We start from the raw sequence: 20,281 nt of genomic DNA, 5'->3' as shown, positions 1-20,281 counted from the left end.
TCTCTAGAGCTATAATATCTGAAATATGTTTTAAAATAGTGAATCATTTAAGAATTATATTTTACAATTTACAAGTTAAAAGCAAAGAAAAAACTTAGTGTACCCGTTCAAGATTGCTTGTGGGCTATGGAATTTTTACTACAAAAAAAAACATGGGAGCACATTTGGTGTCCAACTTTTTGTACCATTATATGTACTATTATTTCTAATTGGTTAAAAAAAATATTTAAGTTGAAATTATAATTATTAAATATTTCTCTGGTCAATTATATCTGCTGACATATGAAGTAGTACAAAGGAGTGAGACAATAAATATGGATCCAAAAAAACATTGGGACAGCATTGGACTTTTACGACCATGAGTAAAATAGTCTTAGTTGTTTACATGTGTTATAAGAATCATTCTGTCTGCAACTAACTAACCACGCATTGTTAAATTGTTATTGCTCTAACATATTAAGAGAAATAAGAAGTCTAAGCATTTGTTCCTTACGCGAAAGTTCTATATAGCTTGCTTAATGAATGTGCCAAAGACTTGACTGCAGAAAAGTTCAAGCTTTATGGGTCTGCTGCTTATTTAGAAGTTTCGTGTGGGTAGGTGCATCAGTAGCATGTGGTCCAAGACTGAATGAAGAAAATTCCACTGGCATATTTGTCCTCTACATAGCCTTTACTAGGAGGTTCTTTGTCCTAGTTGAAGAGAAATAGATACATGTACCATAAACATTAAATGGAGTGGTTTATGATAAATATAGTAAAATATAGTACGGTATTATTCAAATCCTTGAGTGAATCATGAAATAAAAAAAGATGAGATTGCAAGCATGGCTTTATCGCTCTGTCATTATGCTTATTAGCATCCGAAATATATTTCTAACCTATGCTTATTTCTAAGGGACAAATGGTGGATGGGGTAGTGCTTCCTTGGAAAATCAAAAGCATGGATAAAAAATGAACAAAACATGCAACAACCTAGGAAGATACATCCTTACCTAAGTTCCCTCTGCATAAAACACATAATCAGATAGTGTGCAGGGTAGCACCACACTAGAAGTGAACAAAAGGACAATGACTGATTCCAGTTACCATCTAAAAAGCATACATGATTGCATATCCATTATCATCTTCATTCTAGGAGCTATCACAAAAAGTATGTTTTTTCCTGTTAATATAAAATTCCAAAGGATGATGCACAAGTGCATTTTAGTTAACAAAAGATCACAATTGATGTGTTGATCATTGCTCAAGACATAAACCTGTAACGAGACATCCAACACAGAGGCACAACATATTCTATTGAAACATAAGGCACGCACTATCAAAAGACAGTGTTGAGGACAAATTTGATGAGCAAAGTAGGTACACTAACAAGTTCAAATGACTAAGTTAATCAACCAAAATATAGACAAACCCATGACCCCCATTATCCAGTTGTATGAGGAAAAGAAAGAGCCTAAGTTGAAAACTGATGTATTTCCATAAGTATCATTTGTATCTACCCCCCAAATATTCCCAAAAGATGCAACTCACTGAATAATATATTGATGAAACCATAAAAACAAAGGGTCCACACAGTAGCTGAATATGTCTTCAAGGCAAATATGAAATCCTTTGAGAATTCATTCCTGCATGATACAGGTTGAGGTGGACTATTGCCCTTGCCACCAATTCTCTTAACTCGGGATGCTGAGTAATAACTGCTCGATCTGCACCCTCTAGAGCCGTCAACACCCTTGCTTGTTCCAATGACTCACTGTTGCCTGCATGCAATGCAAGGTAGCAAAGGAGAACGAGACCATGGAACTGGGTAACTTCATTAGCCCTTAGAAGTCTCACCAGTGCTGGCACTCCACTGAATTCAATTATTGCCTTAGAATGCTGCACACATAGGAAATTACTTGGACAAGCAAACTTGCCAAGAGCAATGATTGCATCAGCTGCTACATCTATGTTTCTATTACTCAGCTGTGCTACAAGAGGAGCAATTACTTGAGTCTCTCTTGCGGAAAATGTTCTAGCCAATGAACCAATTGACTTTACAGCCGGAATTTGCAGTATCGGGCTGTCCACCTCCTTAATGATCCTCAAGAGCTGCTCCACCACAGCTTTAGCAGGAGGAGAGTTAGTCTTGAATGCCGCACGACGAAGATCATCATTAGATTCAGCTGCAGCAGTTATCTCCATTATCGTCATCAAGCAATTGTACTGCAACTCTCCTTGTTCCTTCTCAACAAGCTTAGCTAAACAAAGCATCCCCTTGGTCTCAGTTATCTTCTTACTGTTAGACACACTTCCTTTTGCAAGCATCCACAAAGCCTCAGCACAACTAATTTTCAGCTGAAGCTTCACCACAGGATCCTCATTCTCCCTCTCTTTCCTGTGGTTCCATCCCCTGCTACTTCCCTCCATATGCAAATACGAATTATTAGAGTACGAATTCCCTAACGACCCATTACTCGATTTAGTAACCAACAATTTCTTCTCCATTTTCTTACTAATCTGAACAAGAGAATGAATACTCTGATTACCCAATTTCCCCATCTGATCATCCACTAACATATCAAATGACAATAGTGTTACAAGCGGCCTAATTGCATTCTCCCTTGCGAAATCCTCTTGAGCAAGAGGATCATGCTCAGCCATCCTGGCTACCAAATTGGCAGCCTTTGTTTGAACCCTCATAGACGAGTCACTTAACACTTGAACAACAATTGGCACTCCAAGCTCATTCACAATCATCCTAACTCTCTCTAAATCATTTGCCAGGTGGCACAGAGCGGTCGCAGCCGCAATTTGTGCCACCGGCGATGCTATTTCCTTTAAGAGCTTCAACAAAGGAGGAATACCACTTTCCTCAATTATAATCTTCTTGTTCCTATCATTATCTTTTGCTAATGAAGCAAGTTCATTAGCAGCTTCAATTCTATCATTCAATTGACCCATTTGAATTGTAGCAATGAAAGACCATACCCAAGATAGAATGGGGTCGTTGCTGGCGATCGGAGGTAGAGAGAGGACGATGCCGCCACCGCCTCCAGAGGCAGAACCACCATCGGCATCAAGGATACTGAGGAGCCACTTCAAGTCACCGACGGAGGCGTCAAGGTGGGAGAGGAGTTTGCGGAAGTCGGCGGCGGTGACCATGTTGACAACGCGGTGGAAGATGCTGGGGCGGTTGCACTTGCGGACGAGGGCGTAGGCGCGGTCGAGGTTCTTGGCGGTCTCAGCAGCGATACGGCGGATAGGGCGCTCGTAGATAGGTGGAGCGGCGGCGGTGGCGGTGGTGGTGGAGGCGAAGCGGACAAGGGTACGGAGCATTTGGAGGAGGCGATCGACTTGTTTCCAGACTTCGGAGCACTCGAGTTTGAAGGAGTCAGCGACGTCAACCGCTAAGCGAACTCGCTCCGCCACCAGAATCGGGTACGATAACTCGTCCTGGATTCGTTTCTCCTCCGTCGTTGTCATTTCCAACGTCCGAGTCAGAGACGGTTACACTGAGTCAGTAACCGAGTTGGATAAATAGTAACCGAAGAAAACTTCCGAAACGGGAGTGGAAAAATTAAAGGTGCTGAGTTGGAGATGTTGGAGGAAAGATTGTAGTGTGTGGTTTGAGTTTGGGGTGAGTCAAACGAGTCTTATGCGTGTTAGTACGGGTGAAAACGGCTTATGTAGTTTGTGTTTTGCGTTTTTTTAAGGTAGTTTCTGTCCGAGTCTTTATGTGTGTCAGCTTTATCTGCAATTCCAACTAATCTATGGGTAGAAATACCCTATCAATCACAAAATTGAGCAAATCATATTTTCATGTGAGATTTCCAAGATAAAAGTATTTTTGTACTTTAAATGGATCTTCTTGATTCAAATGTTAAAGAAAAAATGTTGATCTGAAATTAGTTTTTGAGACTTGACCAAATCTGAAGCATAAAATTTTATTTCTCTTTGAATTTGGAATTCGTTTGGATGGTTTTTGAGGTTTCAATTTTGAAATTTTGGAATGTCAACTGTTCTTTAGTTTCATTATTTGTAATTTTTTTTGGTACATTAGAAATAAAAAAAAACTAAGCTAAGACATCCAAAACGAAGAAATTTGACATGCTTGCAGGAGCAGTCACTCAAATCTTGAGACTGGAGCTCGAAAGAGCACGCTTCCTTACCATAAAGTCCGCCAACAAGTTAGTCTCTCTATGAATAAAGTCAATATCAACCACCCAACAACGAGCAAGTAGCTAATGTATTCAACTCACTACTTCGGAAATCCTTTGGTATCTAACCACAAGACTTCTGTAATAATTTGCACAACCTTCAAGTAATCACATTCAAGCACAACAGATCGAAATCCCCCATCCCAAGCCAAAAGTGGGCCTTGTTCCATCGCAAAGAACTTAACTTCAATAGCAAAACCAACTCCAAAACTAGATGAAAACCTAAGAAAATCTAAGTAAATCTAGGTTACAACAGAGTTTTTGCTCGATTGAACCCTACTAGAAGGGATAGAGGATCCTTTCTCCCCTTATGCTTATTTTTTTTTGTGGTAATGGAACTTTTTACATTTACAAAAAAAAGTTAGATTTTTTATACAAAAATAGATCCGTTTAAACAAGCTTTAAATAAAAAAGCATGAGTCCTTGAAATCCAGTGCAACCTTACACTAGACCGAGCCTTAATGGTAATTAAGTTGGTGATTGTTTGGTTGTAACAAAGCACAAGAAGTTTTTTGTGGTGAGCATAAATATTCAATTTGAACCTTCAACTCAGGTTAAAAATATTACTAGGGAATAGGGAAAAAATCCTAAAAAAACTATTTCACATCTTCTTCATACACTCTAAATAAAAATAGTCCAACTTTGATCAGTTTTCCCCTACAACTTTGATCAGTAGTCTAACTCGTGTTTTGAAATCAATGATAGTCCAACTTAAATAAACTATAAAAATAGTCCAACTTAAATAAACTATAAAAATAGTCCAACTTTGATCAGTAGTCTCGCTCGTGTTTTGATCAGTTTTCCCCTTCAACATGGGTCCAAATACAACAGAAATCAATGATAAACACCGCTTTGGTAACTGCAAAACTTTGATGCAACCCTGGTTAAATGGTTTCGTAATATATTCTACAATTGAATTATCGTACAAATCCTCCTGGCACATGTGTCAGGATGTAATACTTTGTTTGGCAGGATGAATTGCGAGTTTGCCCCAATGTCTTAAATCATTTACACAAAATTCTACCATTTTTACCCAACCTCAAAGATTAGTCTATTTAAGTAGGAGATGACTTACATATGATGTGGGACTCCTAACATTGTTCCCCCCATAAGGACCAACTTCCACAACGACTATCACCCTATCAGTATTCGCTAATGTACCTTACTTCAGCCCGGTAATCATTTCAGAAACACGTTCCTAATTCACACCAGGTTAACAAATACCATCACACAGCGGAAATTCTCATAAGAATTCAAATATCAACTACAATCTCTTTTCATTATTGTACTCAAAAACCCAATTAATTGATTATTAACAAAAATCATATAAAAATAAATCTAGCTAGAAACACAATTATTCAAAAGTAAGCATTTCAGAAATCAAACTATAACCAGAATATGCCATTAGCAAATCCAAACCATGTATCATTAATTTTTTTAAAAGCAAGTCCAACAAAAAGTAAAAACAACAAACACACAGCAACATTCAAAATTAAACCTAAGCAGTAAGAATAACAGCACCACCAGCTTCCTTAATCTTCTTCTCCGCAATCTTCGAAATAAGCTTCGCCTTCACAACAACAGGTTGATTCTCAGGCAAAACACCTTTTCCCAAAACCTTAAAGAACCCAAACTGCGTAACATCAATCAACGGAACCTTATCCTTGGTGGCCTTATCCTTAACCTCTTGGGGAACAAGAGACCAGATCTTATCGATGTTTACGATAGGGCTATAGAACTTGTTGCGGAGCTTGTGAAAGTAACGCATACCAACTTTGCCGAAGTAACCGGGATGGTACTTATCGAAGAGGATTCGGTGGTGGTGCATTCCTCCGGCGTTACCACGACCGCTGGGATGCTTACGGTGCTTTCCGATACGACCGTGACCGGCGCTGACGTGGCCGCGCTTCTTTCTGTTCTTCTTGAACCGGGTCGTCATGATTCGGCGTTGCAACGAGGAGGGAGGTTAGGGTTTGGTGTGGTTTATATAAGATGGGGATAACGTGGAGGAGGGGTATTGATGTAAAAATGACTGGACTGAAAAAGTTCATGGATTGTTAAGGAATTCTGAGTTGGGCTTTTGTATTAGCTCATGGGCCTTTTTAGCCCGTAGTGGATAGGCCTCATCCTCTGTGTTCTATTGAAAAAGATGAAGTAGACTTTTTAGTCACATTTTTTAATATTACACCCAAAGAATTTTAAAATCTCAAAATATCATTTACTTTTTCTATTCCCTCTTCTTATTCTCCATAACCCAAATCTTTAATTTCGACACTCATAGTCTCTAAATCTTTAATTTCTCAACATTCCTCAAACTACAAACCTCGTAATTTTTAATAAAAAAATTGTTTTTTTACAAATAAAATAATGTAGGGATAGAAAATTTCTCTTTCACAAAATGTTGGAACACATATTTTACACTATCAATTATATCATTTCATGTATGATTAGTTAAAAAAAATATAATTATTAAACTTTTAATTTAAATATATTTTTTTCAACAATTTTTTTAACTAACTATATTAATTAACACATAAATGGAGTGACATGCTTTTTAGAGCGTGAAATTTGTCCAACTAAATTGTCAACATTTAACTTCAATTCTTGTATGAGATGATACATAGTAGTTTTTTGGGCCATTTCAACAAGTTCTAATGTCAATCCTTCAATATCTTTTAACCAACTAGAGTTGCATTAATAAAAGCAAAATTTAGTGAAGGCTAACACTAAAATACAAATTAGATGTTAGTTCGCTTCAGATTGAATTATGTTTTAGTCGTTGGAATAATAAATGTGGTAGTTGGTTATCGTTTTGACATTTTTAGAAGTTTTGAATTTGATATACGACTTTTATGACACACTTTGATGACTTCGGGTGTATTTTTATATTGTCTAGATACTAGATTTCTAATATATGACTTTTGAATATGTTATTTTTGAAGTATATAAGTTGTCGTTTCATTTAATGACTTTTGAATATATTATGTGTTACTTTTAACGTGTAGAAGTCATGATTTGCGTGAACGACTTTTACAAGTAATTTAAAATCATTCACCAGAAGTTGAATCTTTGCATGTCAACTTCTAATTTCACAAAACATTTCCTAATGAACTCATAGATTGACACAACAATTTCTATAAAATTCAATAGTCGATCACAAATTTAATAGACTAGATTAACAACTGGTCAATCCAACCACGTATTTGAAGTAATTAAAAGTTAGTCTTTGACTTTGACTTTAGTGAAACAATGGGACTACCTAGAGGACAATCTTCAAGGAAGAAACTATCGATTAATGTAAAATTAAACTAGTGGATCCAAAACGATATAGTTATTTTTGTGGTAGGTGATAGAAGAACCAACCAAATTAATCTTCCTTCCCATTTATCCTATAAACCCATCCTTCATTAAATTTCCTCTGTTTTGCTCCACCATGCCTCTTCTACTCGCAGCTACACAAACACAACCTTCGTTAATTCCTTCCATCACTTCTAACCATCACCACAACATCATAACTCAACCTCTTATTATCAGAGCCTATCAGAAAAATCGTTATCCTTTCACTACTCCCACTTTCTCTTCACGTTCACGCCACATTCTGTTAACTCATCATCCTCTAAAATCAGCTTCAATCAATGGGGTCTCCGTCCAGAACAATCCAGAAGCTTCTAGTGAAGTCAATGCTATTGACTTTTTTCACAGACTACGGAAATGGGTTCAGTTCCTTCCTTTGATTTTACCCGGTGGAAAATGGTGGAACCTCTCAGACGAAGACGTTCAGGCTCAAGTTCTGGCTAAACCCATTACTGTGTGGCGCGCCTTGGCCAAAATGTGGCACCTTGTTTCTCGTGACCGATGGGTCATTTTTGCTGCTTTCACTGCTCTCATTTTTGCTGCGGTGAGTTTCCTTCATTAGTTTTTTATGATACCCGTTTCGTGAATTTCTATTGTGAGATCAAAGTTGTGAGCTTTTGTTAAATGGGTGCTTCAGGTTTCGGAAATTTCGATACCCCATTTCATGACGGCATCAATATTCTCAGCACAGAATGCTGACATCACAGTTTTCCACAGGAACGTGCGTTTGTTAGTTCTGATGTGTATAATTTCGGGAATATGCAGGTCAAAATCTTGTATGGTCGATTCACCCTTTTACTTGCTTACACTCATATGATTCTTCTGTTTGTTTTGTTCCTTGTCTCTGACTGATTTTACTTAAATAACCTTACATAAAGAATGCTTTGGAATATGCTTTGCCAAAAGGGGGAAATAATCTTTGCTTTTGTGTGTGTTGTGTCCTACACTCATGTATCATGTAATGTTGTTAATTGTTATACTTGAGTAATTATGAAATATTCTTTGAAAGTTTTATGTGTGGTTTGACAATATTTCATGAGATTTGATTTTAAGTGAAGGATTTTTTCACTGTCTATCATATTTATGTAGTGCCATGTCATTACAAAGATTTGACTATCCTGGTAATCACCTTGTTGCACATATGGTAATGTGTAATTGATGGTTTAAAACACTTTATAACGATAATACATTGAACTAGACTTTGTTTTATGTCAATGTTATAGTTTGTAAGGCTATGCCATGTATTACATTTTTAGTGTAGTAGTGTAACTATATAAACCTCTCATTATTCCGTATAAGATTCTGATGACTTTCGTAATAAGGAAAATGTAAATGGAGAATTGATATGCATCATCCAATCATAGATTGACATATCATTAAAAGCGTTTGGCTTGTTAAATAAAGCCAAGCTGGACCTTTTCTTTATTTAATGTTTTTAGTTCTGTTTTATTCAGAACTTTTCATCTTGCATGTGGGATATGAGGATTCCTAACAAGCATTTTCTTTGCTGCAGCGGGATACGGGGTTGCTGTTTTGGCATTGCAAACATGATTCTGGTGAGTTTCTCTGCAGGTTATGCATGAGTAGGGACTTCATGTTAGTGTACTAAGTCTGTAATAAGAGATAGTGGAGGAAAAAGTTAAAACAGAAGTGGATGCAAAAGGTGCCATAGCTTCTTTATGGTTTGTAGACTAGAACGTTACAAAATTAAAAATATAGTTACCCCCCCAAAAAAAAAAACTATTGTATTTGATGATCTTATAAATGAGTTGACTACCCATTTCTCCTTATACAATGCTGTATGATACTGTTGTCTGGAGTTTGAACTGTACAACTTGTGCAGGTTAAAAGAATGAGAGAAACATTGTACTCTTCCCTTCTTCTTCAGGTTCTGTTGCACTTAATAACTGATCTCTTAGTCTTGCTCCATTTATTTATTTTCTTTTAGTGTATTGTTTAACTCATTCAGTAGTGATCTTATTGTAGGATATATCATTTTTTGACACTGAAACAGTGGGTGATTTGACAAGTAGGCTTGGGGCAGATTGTCAACAAGTGTCGCGGGTTATTGGAAATGATATTAACTTGATACTGCGCAATTTTCTTCAGGTTGGTTTAGTTATGACAGATGCAATGTTCATAAAGTTGTTGTCCCATGCATTAGAAGGTTTAATTATTATTTTTTAAATCTTGTTAGGGGGCAGGTTCATTAATCTATTTGTTGACTTTGTCTTGGGCACTTGGCTTATCTACATTGTTGATATGCTCCATACTAATTGCAGTCATGCTACATTATGGAAGGTAAATCTTGGTTCATTTCTTCAAATTCATCCTTTAAAAACTGACTGTTAGAAATTACTAATGTAGAGAATTCTTGGAATTTATTATTACAATAAGGCATTCAAGGCTCATGTTGAAGTATGCATACATAAATCAAGTTACGCACAAATCTATTTATAGATGAGCCGAGGCATACACGAATTAGACATTCATGAAGTTAGGATTTTGATAGGTTATTAAATTAATCTTGTGATTTCTTATGCATTGTAACTCATCTCATCTATAAACGGGTAAATGACCAAGAATGACCAGGGCATAATAAGATTGGGAATTCTCTCTAGACCCCCTATGCCAACCATACTCCCGTTATCTAGCATCGACAAGTGCAAATTAATTGAGCCTTGCTAGAGGCAGTATGTTTGAGGATGAATGTATCAATCAGAATGTGCATCAATGGTAATCATATTGAATTATTCTTAAATCATTCATGTATTAGACTCTAATTGATTATCATTCTGGGAAAAATATGTTAATTTGTAAAGCTGGCGGACTCTCTGCCTTGTCCCTAAGGGCCAAAACTGTCTTCTAAAATGATTTCCCCCCAATACAAGCACTCCCCAAATTCTGCTTTAGTCTACCCTACATAATCAAAAAGAGATTTTGTATCCCTTCTCTTAACAACAACAATATCCAATCCTTTTCCCACTAGTTGGGGTTGGCTACATGGACAAATTGATGCTATAATGTATTAATGTTCCATTGCCGATCATGTATATAGACAAACCAATTATTCTAATTCTAGCGGTTGGGCTAGTCTCCATCTAATCTACTCTCCATATTGGGCTCATTATCCAACAATAGTATTTTTTAGATGTTTATATATAATTTACTGCTTCTGAGAAAGAAATTTGATGTTTTTAAGCTCCCTCCCAAGCTTCAATAGTGCGCTGTTTGTCTCCTTTATTTCATTGGTGTTAATTTGGCTTTATTTTCTTCATAGGTACCAGAAAAAGTCAGCAAGGTTGGTCCAAGAAGTCACTGCTTCTGCCAATGAAGTAGAATAAAAAGCCTTATACTATTATTTGTTTTATATTTTCCTAAATATCATTGTAATAACGGTTTCCTCACTAATTAATCATAGGTAGCACAGGAGACATTCTCTCTTATTAGAACTGTTCATGTTTATGGAACAGAAAAGGAAGAACTTGGAAGGTGACAATGCTGTTATGATCATAATTTATTTATGTGCTTGTCCATTATTATTTGTCTGATATTTTACATGTATCTTTTCCATCTCCATCATAGATACAAATCATGGCTGGAGAAATTAGCTGACATAAGCTTGCGACAAACTGCTGCTTATGGATTTTGGAATTTAAGCTTCAACACTCTTTATCATTCAACTCAGGTACAGCCGTATAGTCATACAGCTAAGTTTTTTCTGAAATCCTCAAACTTATCTTTTTTATTTTCCTTTTCTCTCCTTTAAAATTTAAACCTGCAATCTTACTGTTGGAAGAATGTTCGCTAGGATTTATAATAATATTTGTTGTTATTAAGTTCCAGTTAAATCCTTGTACTTGACTTCTGCTTTTATTGGAACAATTAATCCTATAGGTTATTGCTGTGCTATTTGGAGGAGTGTCTATTCTTGCGGGTCATATTACAGCAGAGAAACTTACTAAGTTTATACTATACAGTGAATGGCTAATTTTTTCAACCTGGTGGGTGGGAGACAGTGTCTCCAATCTGATGCAATCTGTTGGGGCTAGTGAAAAAGTATTCCATTTAATGGATCTCGCATCTAGCAGCCAGTTTATAGCTAGAGGCAAGTGCTTTTATGAGCTATGTTTCAACTATTTCAAGAGTAAAAACTTCATATCAATTTAGTACATTTCATTCTTCCTTTGCTTTTGCTAAGTTACCACCTTTTTGGAGATTGTCAAGTCAGTGAATTTTTCATTCTAATTATGCATCAAGCATGACTATTTCCTGATGTTAAGAATTATGTGGACTGATCTGTATTTTTATAAGTGGAAACATATTGAACTGTGCATTAGGTATGTAGTTTCTTTGTAAACAGGAGTGGACCCACATTATGTCCCTTGTGGCAGTTGCACCCAACTGGCATTATTTGAGTTTATATTCCTTAGATTGCTTAATCCCCTTACCTGCCACCATGATGGATATAAGCAATGAGCATGTTACGTTATATATATGTACTGCACACACTGGGTTGTAAGAGAAAGTTTACCATGGTTTCATAAGTACATAAAACTGATTTGGCTTTTATACAAATGTTTAGATGGACCCCAGTCTATAGCACACATATTATTGCTGTGGTTAATAGTGGTATATACTATCAGGTGCTTGATGCCCCATAGTTTGCAATTCGTTGAGTCCATTCTCACTTCTCTACCAATAATATTATATAATTAAGAGGAAAAACAATATCATATTGTAGAAAAAAGAAATGATGTATTCCTGCATAACTTTTCTTCGTTGTTTTAATTGATTGGGTGTAACTTTGTTACAGGAGTGAAGTTGCAGAGCTTAACAGGGCAAATTGAGTTTCTAAACATATCTTTTCACTATCCTTCAAGGCCAACGGTAGATCTCCTATTGCTAACATCTTCATTTGGCTCCTAGATTTTACACTTGTATTTCTTTAGGCAGAATGTAAATATATAACCACAAACAAAACTTTGCACCTAAGGGCCAAACTAAGCCTAAGAGTTTCATTAGGCCACCTTCTAGGAAGGGTTCCCAAATCAACCCTTAGTTCCCATAAACACCACGGAGAGAACAATCTCTCATTTTACATTTACTCAAACAGAAAAACTCAATTCCTAAATTGATCTATGCCAATCTCCTCTAGGAAATTCCTATGTGCAGCCTTTTTGCTCTTCCTATTTTTGCCATTAAATCTCATCCTTAGATCCACTTTCAAAACTTCTTGAATTTGCTCAGTGGTTCTAGTCTTCTGCTTAAAAGTTCCTGCTCTCCTTTCCTCCCGTATGAGATAAATACATGCTGCAAGAGTTGCAAAGAAAGTTCTCCTTTTAAATATGTTGAATCTCCTTATGTACAACATCTTTTTTCCTCCACATGTCAATCCTAATTGGGAACACTCCAACACCAATCCACTCCATAACTATCTTGACAAGTTGTTGTGAGAAAGGACATTTAAAGAATAGATTCTCTTTTTTTCTCTCCAATTACTTCAATATAGGATAAATGGTGCTACAGTAGAAATATAAAAATGTAATGCTGAGATTTTTAAAACACTAGAATGTGAACTTCGGCGCAATGGTAGGGTTGTTTGCCTTGTAACCTGGAGGTCAAGGGTTCAAACCATAGGAACAGCCTCTTGTGTACATCTACTCTCCCCACACGCCACTAGGTGACTTCGTGCACCATCATTTTTTGAGACGTTAACCCCCCCCCCCCCATACGTTAGTACTTCAGTAGTGTATGTTGTATGGCAGATAAGCAGTGAAGTGATATAGATACTATTATCCTCTTTCTAGGAAATTTGGTGTTCAGTATACAAGTTGATGATAAAAATTTAAAAGGAAGGATGTCAAGTTTTCTTATTTGTGGTTGCGGAAAGGGGGAGGGGAGAAGAGTTTTTAGATCAGGGTTTATCTAATGCTTCCTATTATGCACAGTGTGCATGTATCTTAAATTCAAATGCAATTTCTCAAGTGAGTGAAATGGTTTTATTCTGGGTATTACATTGACTTTTGAATTCTTGTGGCACCACTTCTCTTTCTCTCTTTGCATGGCTTTTTAAACCAGTTGCATTCAGTTTTATTGTTCATCTACACAAGGTTAAGATTATCATTGTCAATCATACAGGGTCAACTAATGACAAGACATTGTAACAGGTACCGGTAGTGCAACTTGTAAACTTTGTTGTCCATCCCAGTGAGGTGGTTGCCATTGTAAGAAATTGCTTTTAGGCTCTTCAATTCATTCATTCCTTCCATGTACTTTGGCTAAGAGATTAATTTGTTGTTTCTTTTGATTTGGCATAGGTTGGTCTTAGTGGTAGTGGAAAAAGCACACTGGTAAACCTTTTGCTCCGTCTGTATGAGCCTACAAATGGTCAGGTAGAGTTTGTTTTACAATTCTCGTTAAAACTCAGTGGATTTGATGTCAATTACATATTTAACATGTCATTTCTCTATAGTTAGAACATCAACTTCATAGAAATGGAATTATGTTTTGTTCCCTGCTTTATAAGAAAATGGTATAGAATACAATGGTTTCTGATTCCAGCTTTACGGCCTTAGATTATGAATTTAGCATAAGTTATAAAGTTTCTCTTTATTTTGTGACGTTCACCACCTAGAAACACTGGTTGACTTATCTTGAAAGAATTATTTTCATAATGTGAACTTGTTTAGCATAAGTCACCACTTCCCCAATTGCAGATATTGGTTAGAGGCTTCTCTCTCAAAATTAGATATGTAGTACCTGTAGCCAGTTATGATGATCGCATTGTTAGAGCAGATACTTTCTACATGACTATTTTCTTAACATGATTTTTGTTGCAGATTTTGATAGATGGAATCCCTCTTAAAAACTTGGATGTCAAATGGTGGAGAGAGAGAATCGGATATGTGGGACAGGTTCTTAACTCACCAGCATTGACAAAATTCAGTGAATACACACACATACCCATGTGGCTATTTTCTCCCAAGTCCTGACCTAAAATCTGTTTGTACAGGAACCCAAGCTGTTCCGAATGGATATTAGTTCAAACATCAAATATGGGTGTACTCGAGATGTAAAGCAGGAGGATATTGAATTGGCTGCAAAGCAAGCTTATGCCCATGATTTCATCTCTGCACTTCCCAATGGTTATGAAACGCTCGTTGATGATGATTTGTTAAGTGGAGGACAAAAGCAGCGAATTGCTATTGCTAGAGCTCTTCTTAGGGATCCAAAAATATTGATCCTTGATGAAGCCACCAGTGCACTGGATGCTGAGAGTGAACATAATGTCAAGGTCTGCTTCTGGAGACTACTACAAGCCAGTTTGTAGTTTTTTTGGGTCTTGAATAATTCCTCGCTGTTTTGAGCTGGGGGTAGCAATTAGTAAAGTTTTCACCAAGTGAAGATAGCGATTAGGCAATGTTTCCCCTCAAGTGGCAATTCTAGGATTGAAACCCCTGACATTGTGGGTAAAGTATGCCTAGGATCCAATATCATGGGTTTGAATCTCGAGGTCGCTACTTAGTGAAGGGCTTTATATAACTACTAGCCCGAAGACTATTAGTTCTACAGCTATATGACTATGAGATAGCCAGACAAACATAAACAATGAAAAGTTTGCTTATGGTCTCAATCTACTTCCACTATGGTTGGGTAACTAGTTGGCAGTTTAACACAGTAAATGTTATAACAGAATTATTAAGATATGATATTGATGCTTCAGTTTCTTTTATACATGTAGGGTGTTCTTCGATCTGTGAGAAGTGATTCCCATTCGAGGAGAAGTGTTATAGTCATTGCACACAGGTGACACTTTTGTGTTGTCAGTGTCATTTAAATGATATCACAATTCTTAGTTTGTGGTTTAAGTGTATGAACTCATTTACAGGCTTTCTACCATACAAACAGCTGACAGGATTGTGGTAATGGATGGTGGTCAAGTTGTTGAGGTTGGTAATTTTGATTGATTTTGAATGCCCTAAATATTCTTAAGTTTCTTACTTCATTACCAATGTAAATAAAGCTCACTTGCATGTGAAAAGTGTTAGAATGTGATACATGTTTTCTGCATGTCAATATTTATGGGTTTAAATTTGACTCCTCAATCTCTTCTGCTGGAACCAACAAGACATTGATCTAATGGTATAAGGCTCCGCTAGATCGCCAGAAAAACCAAAAGGTTAAGGGTTTGATTCTTGAGAGCGACATTTGTTGGAATGAGCAGTCACATACCCCGAAAGGGATTAGTTCCTTACTCATAGGGTAAGGGAATAACCTTGGTAGTACCAAAAAACTCTTCTCTGGTTCATGATGAATGAACATAGCATATAAGATAGAACCAGGAAGACAATGATTGTTGCCATGTTTTTATCTCATTGTTTGATTATGTAGGGATAAAACTCACATTAAGTTTCTCTTGTTTAAAATATGAATATAATTAAGGCTTCTTTAACATCCCATGCATTACTGTATCACCCAAAAAAATGTCACATGTCTTACTGCAACTGAGAAATTTGTTGAATATAATAGTATGTCTTGTTTTTCCCATTGCCCTTTTTCTACCCTAACCTGAAACATAATGTCATTAACTTGTGTTCTCTAGAATGGAAGCCACAGGGAACTTCTGTTGAAAGATGGTCTATATGCACGGTTGACCAGAAAACAGGCTGATGCCATGGCATGATCTTGGTCTTCCATAGAACATCTTCTGAATGCAGAATAGTGGGGCAAGCAATCTTTTTTTCTCTTGCTGACCCATATATTTATAGATACAAGAAAAAATTGTGAAGTTTTATCAAAGGAAGACCTGCATATTGGTGCGGCAGATTCGGTTCAAAAGCAAGGTTCATAGTATCAGGTTCTCAGGCATATTTATGCAGAAAAGCATGAAACCGGGTCTATTGGGCTTATTGATCTCCAAGATGCTGATAAGTTACACTCTCTCTTCCCATTACTGAACACTTTGACTTGCCTGAGTATATTGCATATGGTACTCAACTTGAAATGTACAAATTATCTTTATATAATTAACTAATGAAATAAATATTTGTTATTAATTTTTTTTGATGAAGCAATCATGTTGTGTCTTTGTTGGTACCAAAATGAGTATATTCAATCCAAAGAAGTTAATAAATATATAAAACACCTTGAAGCATATGAGGAAGGCGTGTGAGTAACTATGCACAGATGTTCATTTTTTGCGCTCCCCTCCAACTTTTCAGACGATTTTTATCATGAGAAAAAAATGTATGTAACAGTGTACAAATTTTATTCACCATCAGTTCATCATCTAGGTCTTAAAAGTCTAAAATATGGCTTTTTTTTCTCCAGATTTTACCTTAAATGTGGCATCGTGTCTTTTCTAAAATATTCCTTGTAGTGTAAAGACATCCATGGAAACCAAAACAAAATCTGACAACGTATCCAATAACTATTTTATTTTACAACATTTCCAATGGTAGTTCAGAACTTCAATGGTTATTTATCCTCAAACTTGTAATAAAAAGAACGATATTTTAGTCTCGTAAATTCAAATGGGGTTTTTATTCTAGACGCAATACAATATTTCCAACGATAGCTTTCCATGGTTATCTTTAGAGTGACATTTTGTGATACATATTACTTTGGTAATGTAAGAAAAATCATAAAGAATGTCATTTTCCTATATGAGAATAATGTTTTGTCGTGTAACTGAAAATCCTCACCCTGGTATCTAGTGCCGTCTTTAACAAGTTACCTAGCACTTTTTCCTATCAAGACTATCTTTAATTCCAATTTTTCCCTAGGGTTTCTATCTACACCAAAATCACAATCCACAACAAACGTGAAGAATAAAACGACATCACAAAAAACCAGCAATTACTCAACTCAAACAATAGAAAAGAGGAATATGCAGATCCATTCATATAAAACAGAGATAAAAAGTGAGCAACAGACACAGATTGTGCTCCTTCCAAGGTCAACGCAGAAACTATCATTATATAGCATTTGAAAAAGAGCAAAGAATTAGTTTTACTGAGTATGTCGTTCTCATGAACCCACCTTTTCATTAACTTTCCAGTTCTCTTTTAGATAAAAAGCAAGAACAAAAACAAAAACAAAGCATGCTTAAAGACAATGATAGATTTAACAACAATAACAAATTAACAACCACTAAAGTCTAAAGGTGTTACATTTTCACTTATATATATATACTAAAAGTTTAAATAGATAGAAAAATATCAATAAACTAAACATTATGAGTCCTGAGTGCAAAATCATTGACAAAATCTGGATACTGAAAAATATCTTCCATGATAGAAGAGTAATCTTCATCATTCATCATAAGTTGTTCATTCCCATTAGGAGGCACAATTTGCCCAGCATCGATATTAAACCCATTGTTGAAAGTGCCAAATTGCTGCATAGGGAAATCTTGGTAATAGTCAAAGGAGGATTCACCACCAAAGCCATCGTTCTTAGGAAGCAAACCTATCATCTCATCGTAGCATGGAGCACTGTTAAGGAACACATTATCAGAACAAACTGTGTTATAGAAATTAGCCTCAGAAATTTTCTGCGGAGTTTCACATTTCTTAGACTTAGATTTTGGCAGGAACTTATGAACAATATCTTCTAATAGTCCAGAGTGGGGAAATTCCAAGATCACATTTTCATCATCAGCTTCAACAGTTTTGTTACCATAGAAGTTTTCAACATCCGCACAAGTGTTATTATGAGCTTCAGCACCCACGCTACTAAAATAAGAGTTCACAAATGGGGTCGAAGAAGAAGTGTCATTGTTGTGGTTGTGAAAGTGGTGATCAGAAGAAGTATTGAGGAATTCAGAAAATTGAGACATGTTAAGAGAAGAAGAAGAAGGGTTTCGTTTGCAATAGGTAGTTAAATCAGAACAAGGTGAAATTGTGTTCAAGTGTCGTTCTAAGTTAGGGTGTTTTGGGAAATTGAAGGGACAAAATTCTGTGGCGTTAGAAGGTGGGTAAACAAAGTTGGTGCGAGCCTTAAGGCCGCGCATTGCACGGGCGGCGCAGTCATAGGCACAAGCAGCTTCCTCCGCCGTATCAAAGGTACCAAGCCAGCGGCGCTCCTTCGACTGAGGGTCTCTTATTTCTGCAGCATAACGGCCCCACGGCCTGCGCCTCACACCACGGTACTTAATGGCGCCGCCGGAGGAAGCAGCAGCACAAGAACCGTGCTCTTGCAAGGCTCTCTTGTTAGCGGTGATGGACTTCTTGCTGCGGCGGTGGTCGGTGATCGTTACGGTGTCTTGCTGATAGGGTTGTGGAATTGGGGGCATGCCGGTGAAAAAACTAAGTGCTTCATCCATGTTTTAGTTAATAGAGAAGAAAGGTGTGAAGAGAAGAATATGAGTGAAAAAGACTGGTCGTATTTAACTATTTATAGAGTTGTGGAAATGTTGTAGGATGATAAAAGAGTTATTGCAGACACCAACAAGAAAATCGATATTGCCAGATTTTACGTTCTCCAAGGAAGTATATTGGGAAAGTGATTGATTTCATCGTGCATGCCTAACAAATCACCTTGCATGGTTCTGGATTAAACTAGAAGGAAACCAGAGAAAAATAAATATAACTACTACACCCTATTATAATTTATATATTTTTTATTTTGTAGTTGATATTTTATGATTTATACAAATTTTATATATATATTTTTAAGTAATCATCATTAACATAATAACCACGTATTTCATCTTAAATCAAACATTATAATAAATACAAAAAATTATAACATAAAGTACACACAATAATAAAAAAAATATAATTCTCTAAAACGAAACATATAAAAGTTAAATACTTAATATCATAGAATAAGAATGTTGATCGATATACTAGTAATAATAATAATGATAATAATAAAATTACATTCTTCCAATTTTAATTATAGATAATGCTTACCAACTGCAATAATACAATTCAATTGAAATATCTTTAACAACTCAGGTTTATAAATACAATAAGAGCAACAACAAAAATCAAACATCATGTTTATAATCGTCGAAAGCATTAAGTACAATGTAAATATTAAGATACTTCGCAATTAACATGTAAAATTGTCTTAATATAAACATTATCTAAAAAAACAAAAATCATGTTAAATTCCAAATGCATTAATATAAAATGACAGTTAAGTATATATAAACATGCTTAAAAATTTAATATATTTATAAATACAATTTATCTTTGTATTATTTTGATTTTATAATTTTGTTTTGATATTTTGTATATTTGGATAATAAATGAGTATTATTAACAAAACGTTGATATAGTGGTATAAGGTCTCGTTAGACCTCCAGGATGACCAAAAAGTTAAGAGTTTAATTTCTGTAAATGATATTTGTTTAGAGGGACAATCACACCCTCCTAAAAGAGATTAGTTTAGGGACCCCTTAATAGTACTAAAAAACGAGTATTAATTTATCCTTATACATCATACACTAATTACTCAAATTATTTATTTTCAGGAAATAATATTGATAATTCCAATAATATATCAAAATAATATTTTTTTTATATTATAGTTATCACATTCAATATTTACTTCAACTTTTTATATTATTTTAAGGGAATTGAGTATCTCCTGGTATAAGGAGATAAGTTGTCTCTTTCTGCCAGTGAAATCATGACATATGTCATGTTTCATCACTTTCTATAAAAATAAATAAAATAGCACACATGTCACATTTTTACTGACTATAGGAGATA

At 35.8% G+C, this 20,281-nt stretch overlaps 4 protein-coding genes across 4 annotated transcripts; 1 reads left to right on the top strand and 3 right to left on the bottom strand.

The window, feature by feature from the left end:
* LOC109332038 lies at positions 863-3,719 on the bottom strand. The gene is made up of 2 exons (XM_019566882.1): positions 1,575-3,719; positions 863-1,532 (listed from the first exon to the last, which is right to left on the bottom strand). Exon 1 carries the CDS (start codon positions 3,463-3,465, stop codon positions 1,591-1,593), a length of 1,875 nt encoding a protein of 624 aa, XP_019422427.1. The 5' UTR covers positions 3,466-3,719; the 3' UTR covers positions 863-1,532; positions 1,575-1,590.
* On the bottom strand, positions 5,588-6,178 carry LOC109332030 (60S ribosomal protein L27a-3). The gene has a single exon (XM_019566875.1). The coding sequence runs from the start codon at positions 6,136-6,138 to the stop codon at positions 5,698-5,700; it is 441 nt and encodes a 146-aa protein (XP_019422420.1). The 5' UTR covers positions 6,139-6,178; the 3' UTR covers positions 5,588-5,697.
* Positions 7,530-16,610, top strand: LOC109330569 (ABC transporter B family member 26, chloroplastic-like). Its single transcript, XM_019564804.1, has 18 exons — positions 7,530-8,097; positions 8,191-8,318; positions 9,067-9,109; positions 9,397-9,441; positions 9,540-9,662; positions 9,751-9,854; positions 10,834-10,888; positions 10,975-11,045; positions 11,139-11,241; positions 11,451-11,661; positions 12,370-12,443; positions 13,724-13,780; positions 13,874-13,948; positions 14,396-14,470; positions 14,569-14,850; positions 15,298-15,362; positions 15,445-15,505; positions 16,159-16,610. The coding sequence occupies exons 1-18, from the start codon at positions 7,633-7,635 to the stop codon at positions 16,237-16,239; spliced, it is 2,118 nt and encodes a 705-aa protein (XP_019420349.1). The 5' UTR covers positions 7,530-7,632; the 3' UTR covers positions 16,240-16,610.
* On the bottom strand, positions 17,785-18,882 carry LOC109330806 (ethylene-responsive transcription factor ESR2-like). Its single transcript, XM_019565084.1, has one exon. It carries the CDS (start codon positions 18,880-18,882, stop codon positions 17,785-17,787), a length of 1,098 nt encoding a protein of 365 aa, XP_019420629.1.

This window comes from Lupinus angustifolius, chromosome LG17 (genome assembly GCF_001865875.1).
Source record: "Lupinus angustifolius cultivar Tanjil chromosome LG17, LupAngTanjil_v1.0, whole genome shotgun sequence".
NCBI lineage: Eukaryota > Viridiplantae > Streptophyta > Magnoliopsida > Fabales > Fabaceae > Lupinus > Lupinus angustifolius.
The sequence above is the reverse complement of the archived record's forward strand: the minus strand, read 5'-3'. Positions and strand labels throughout refer to the sequence as shown.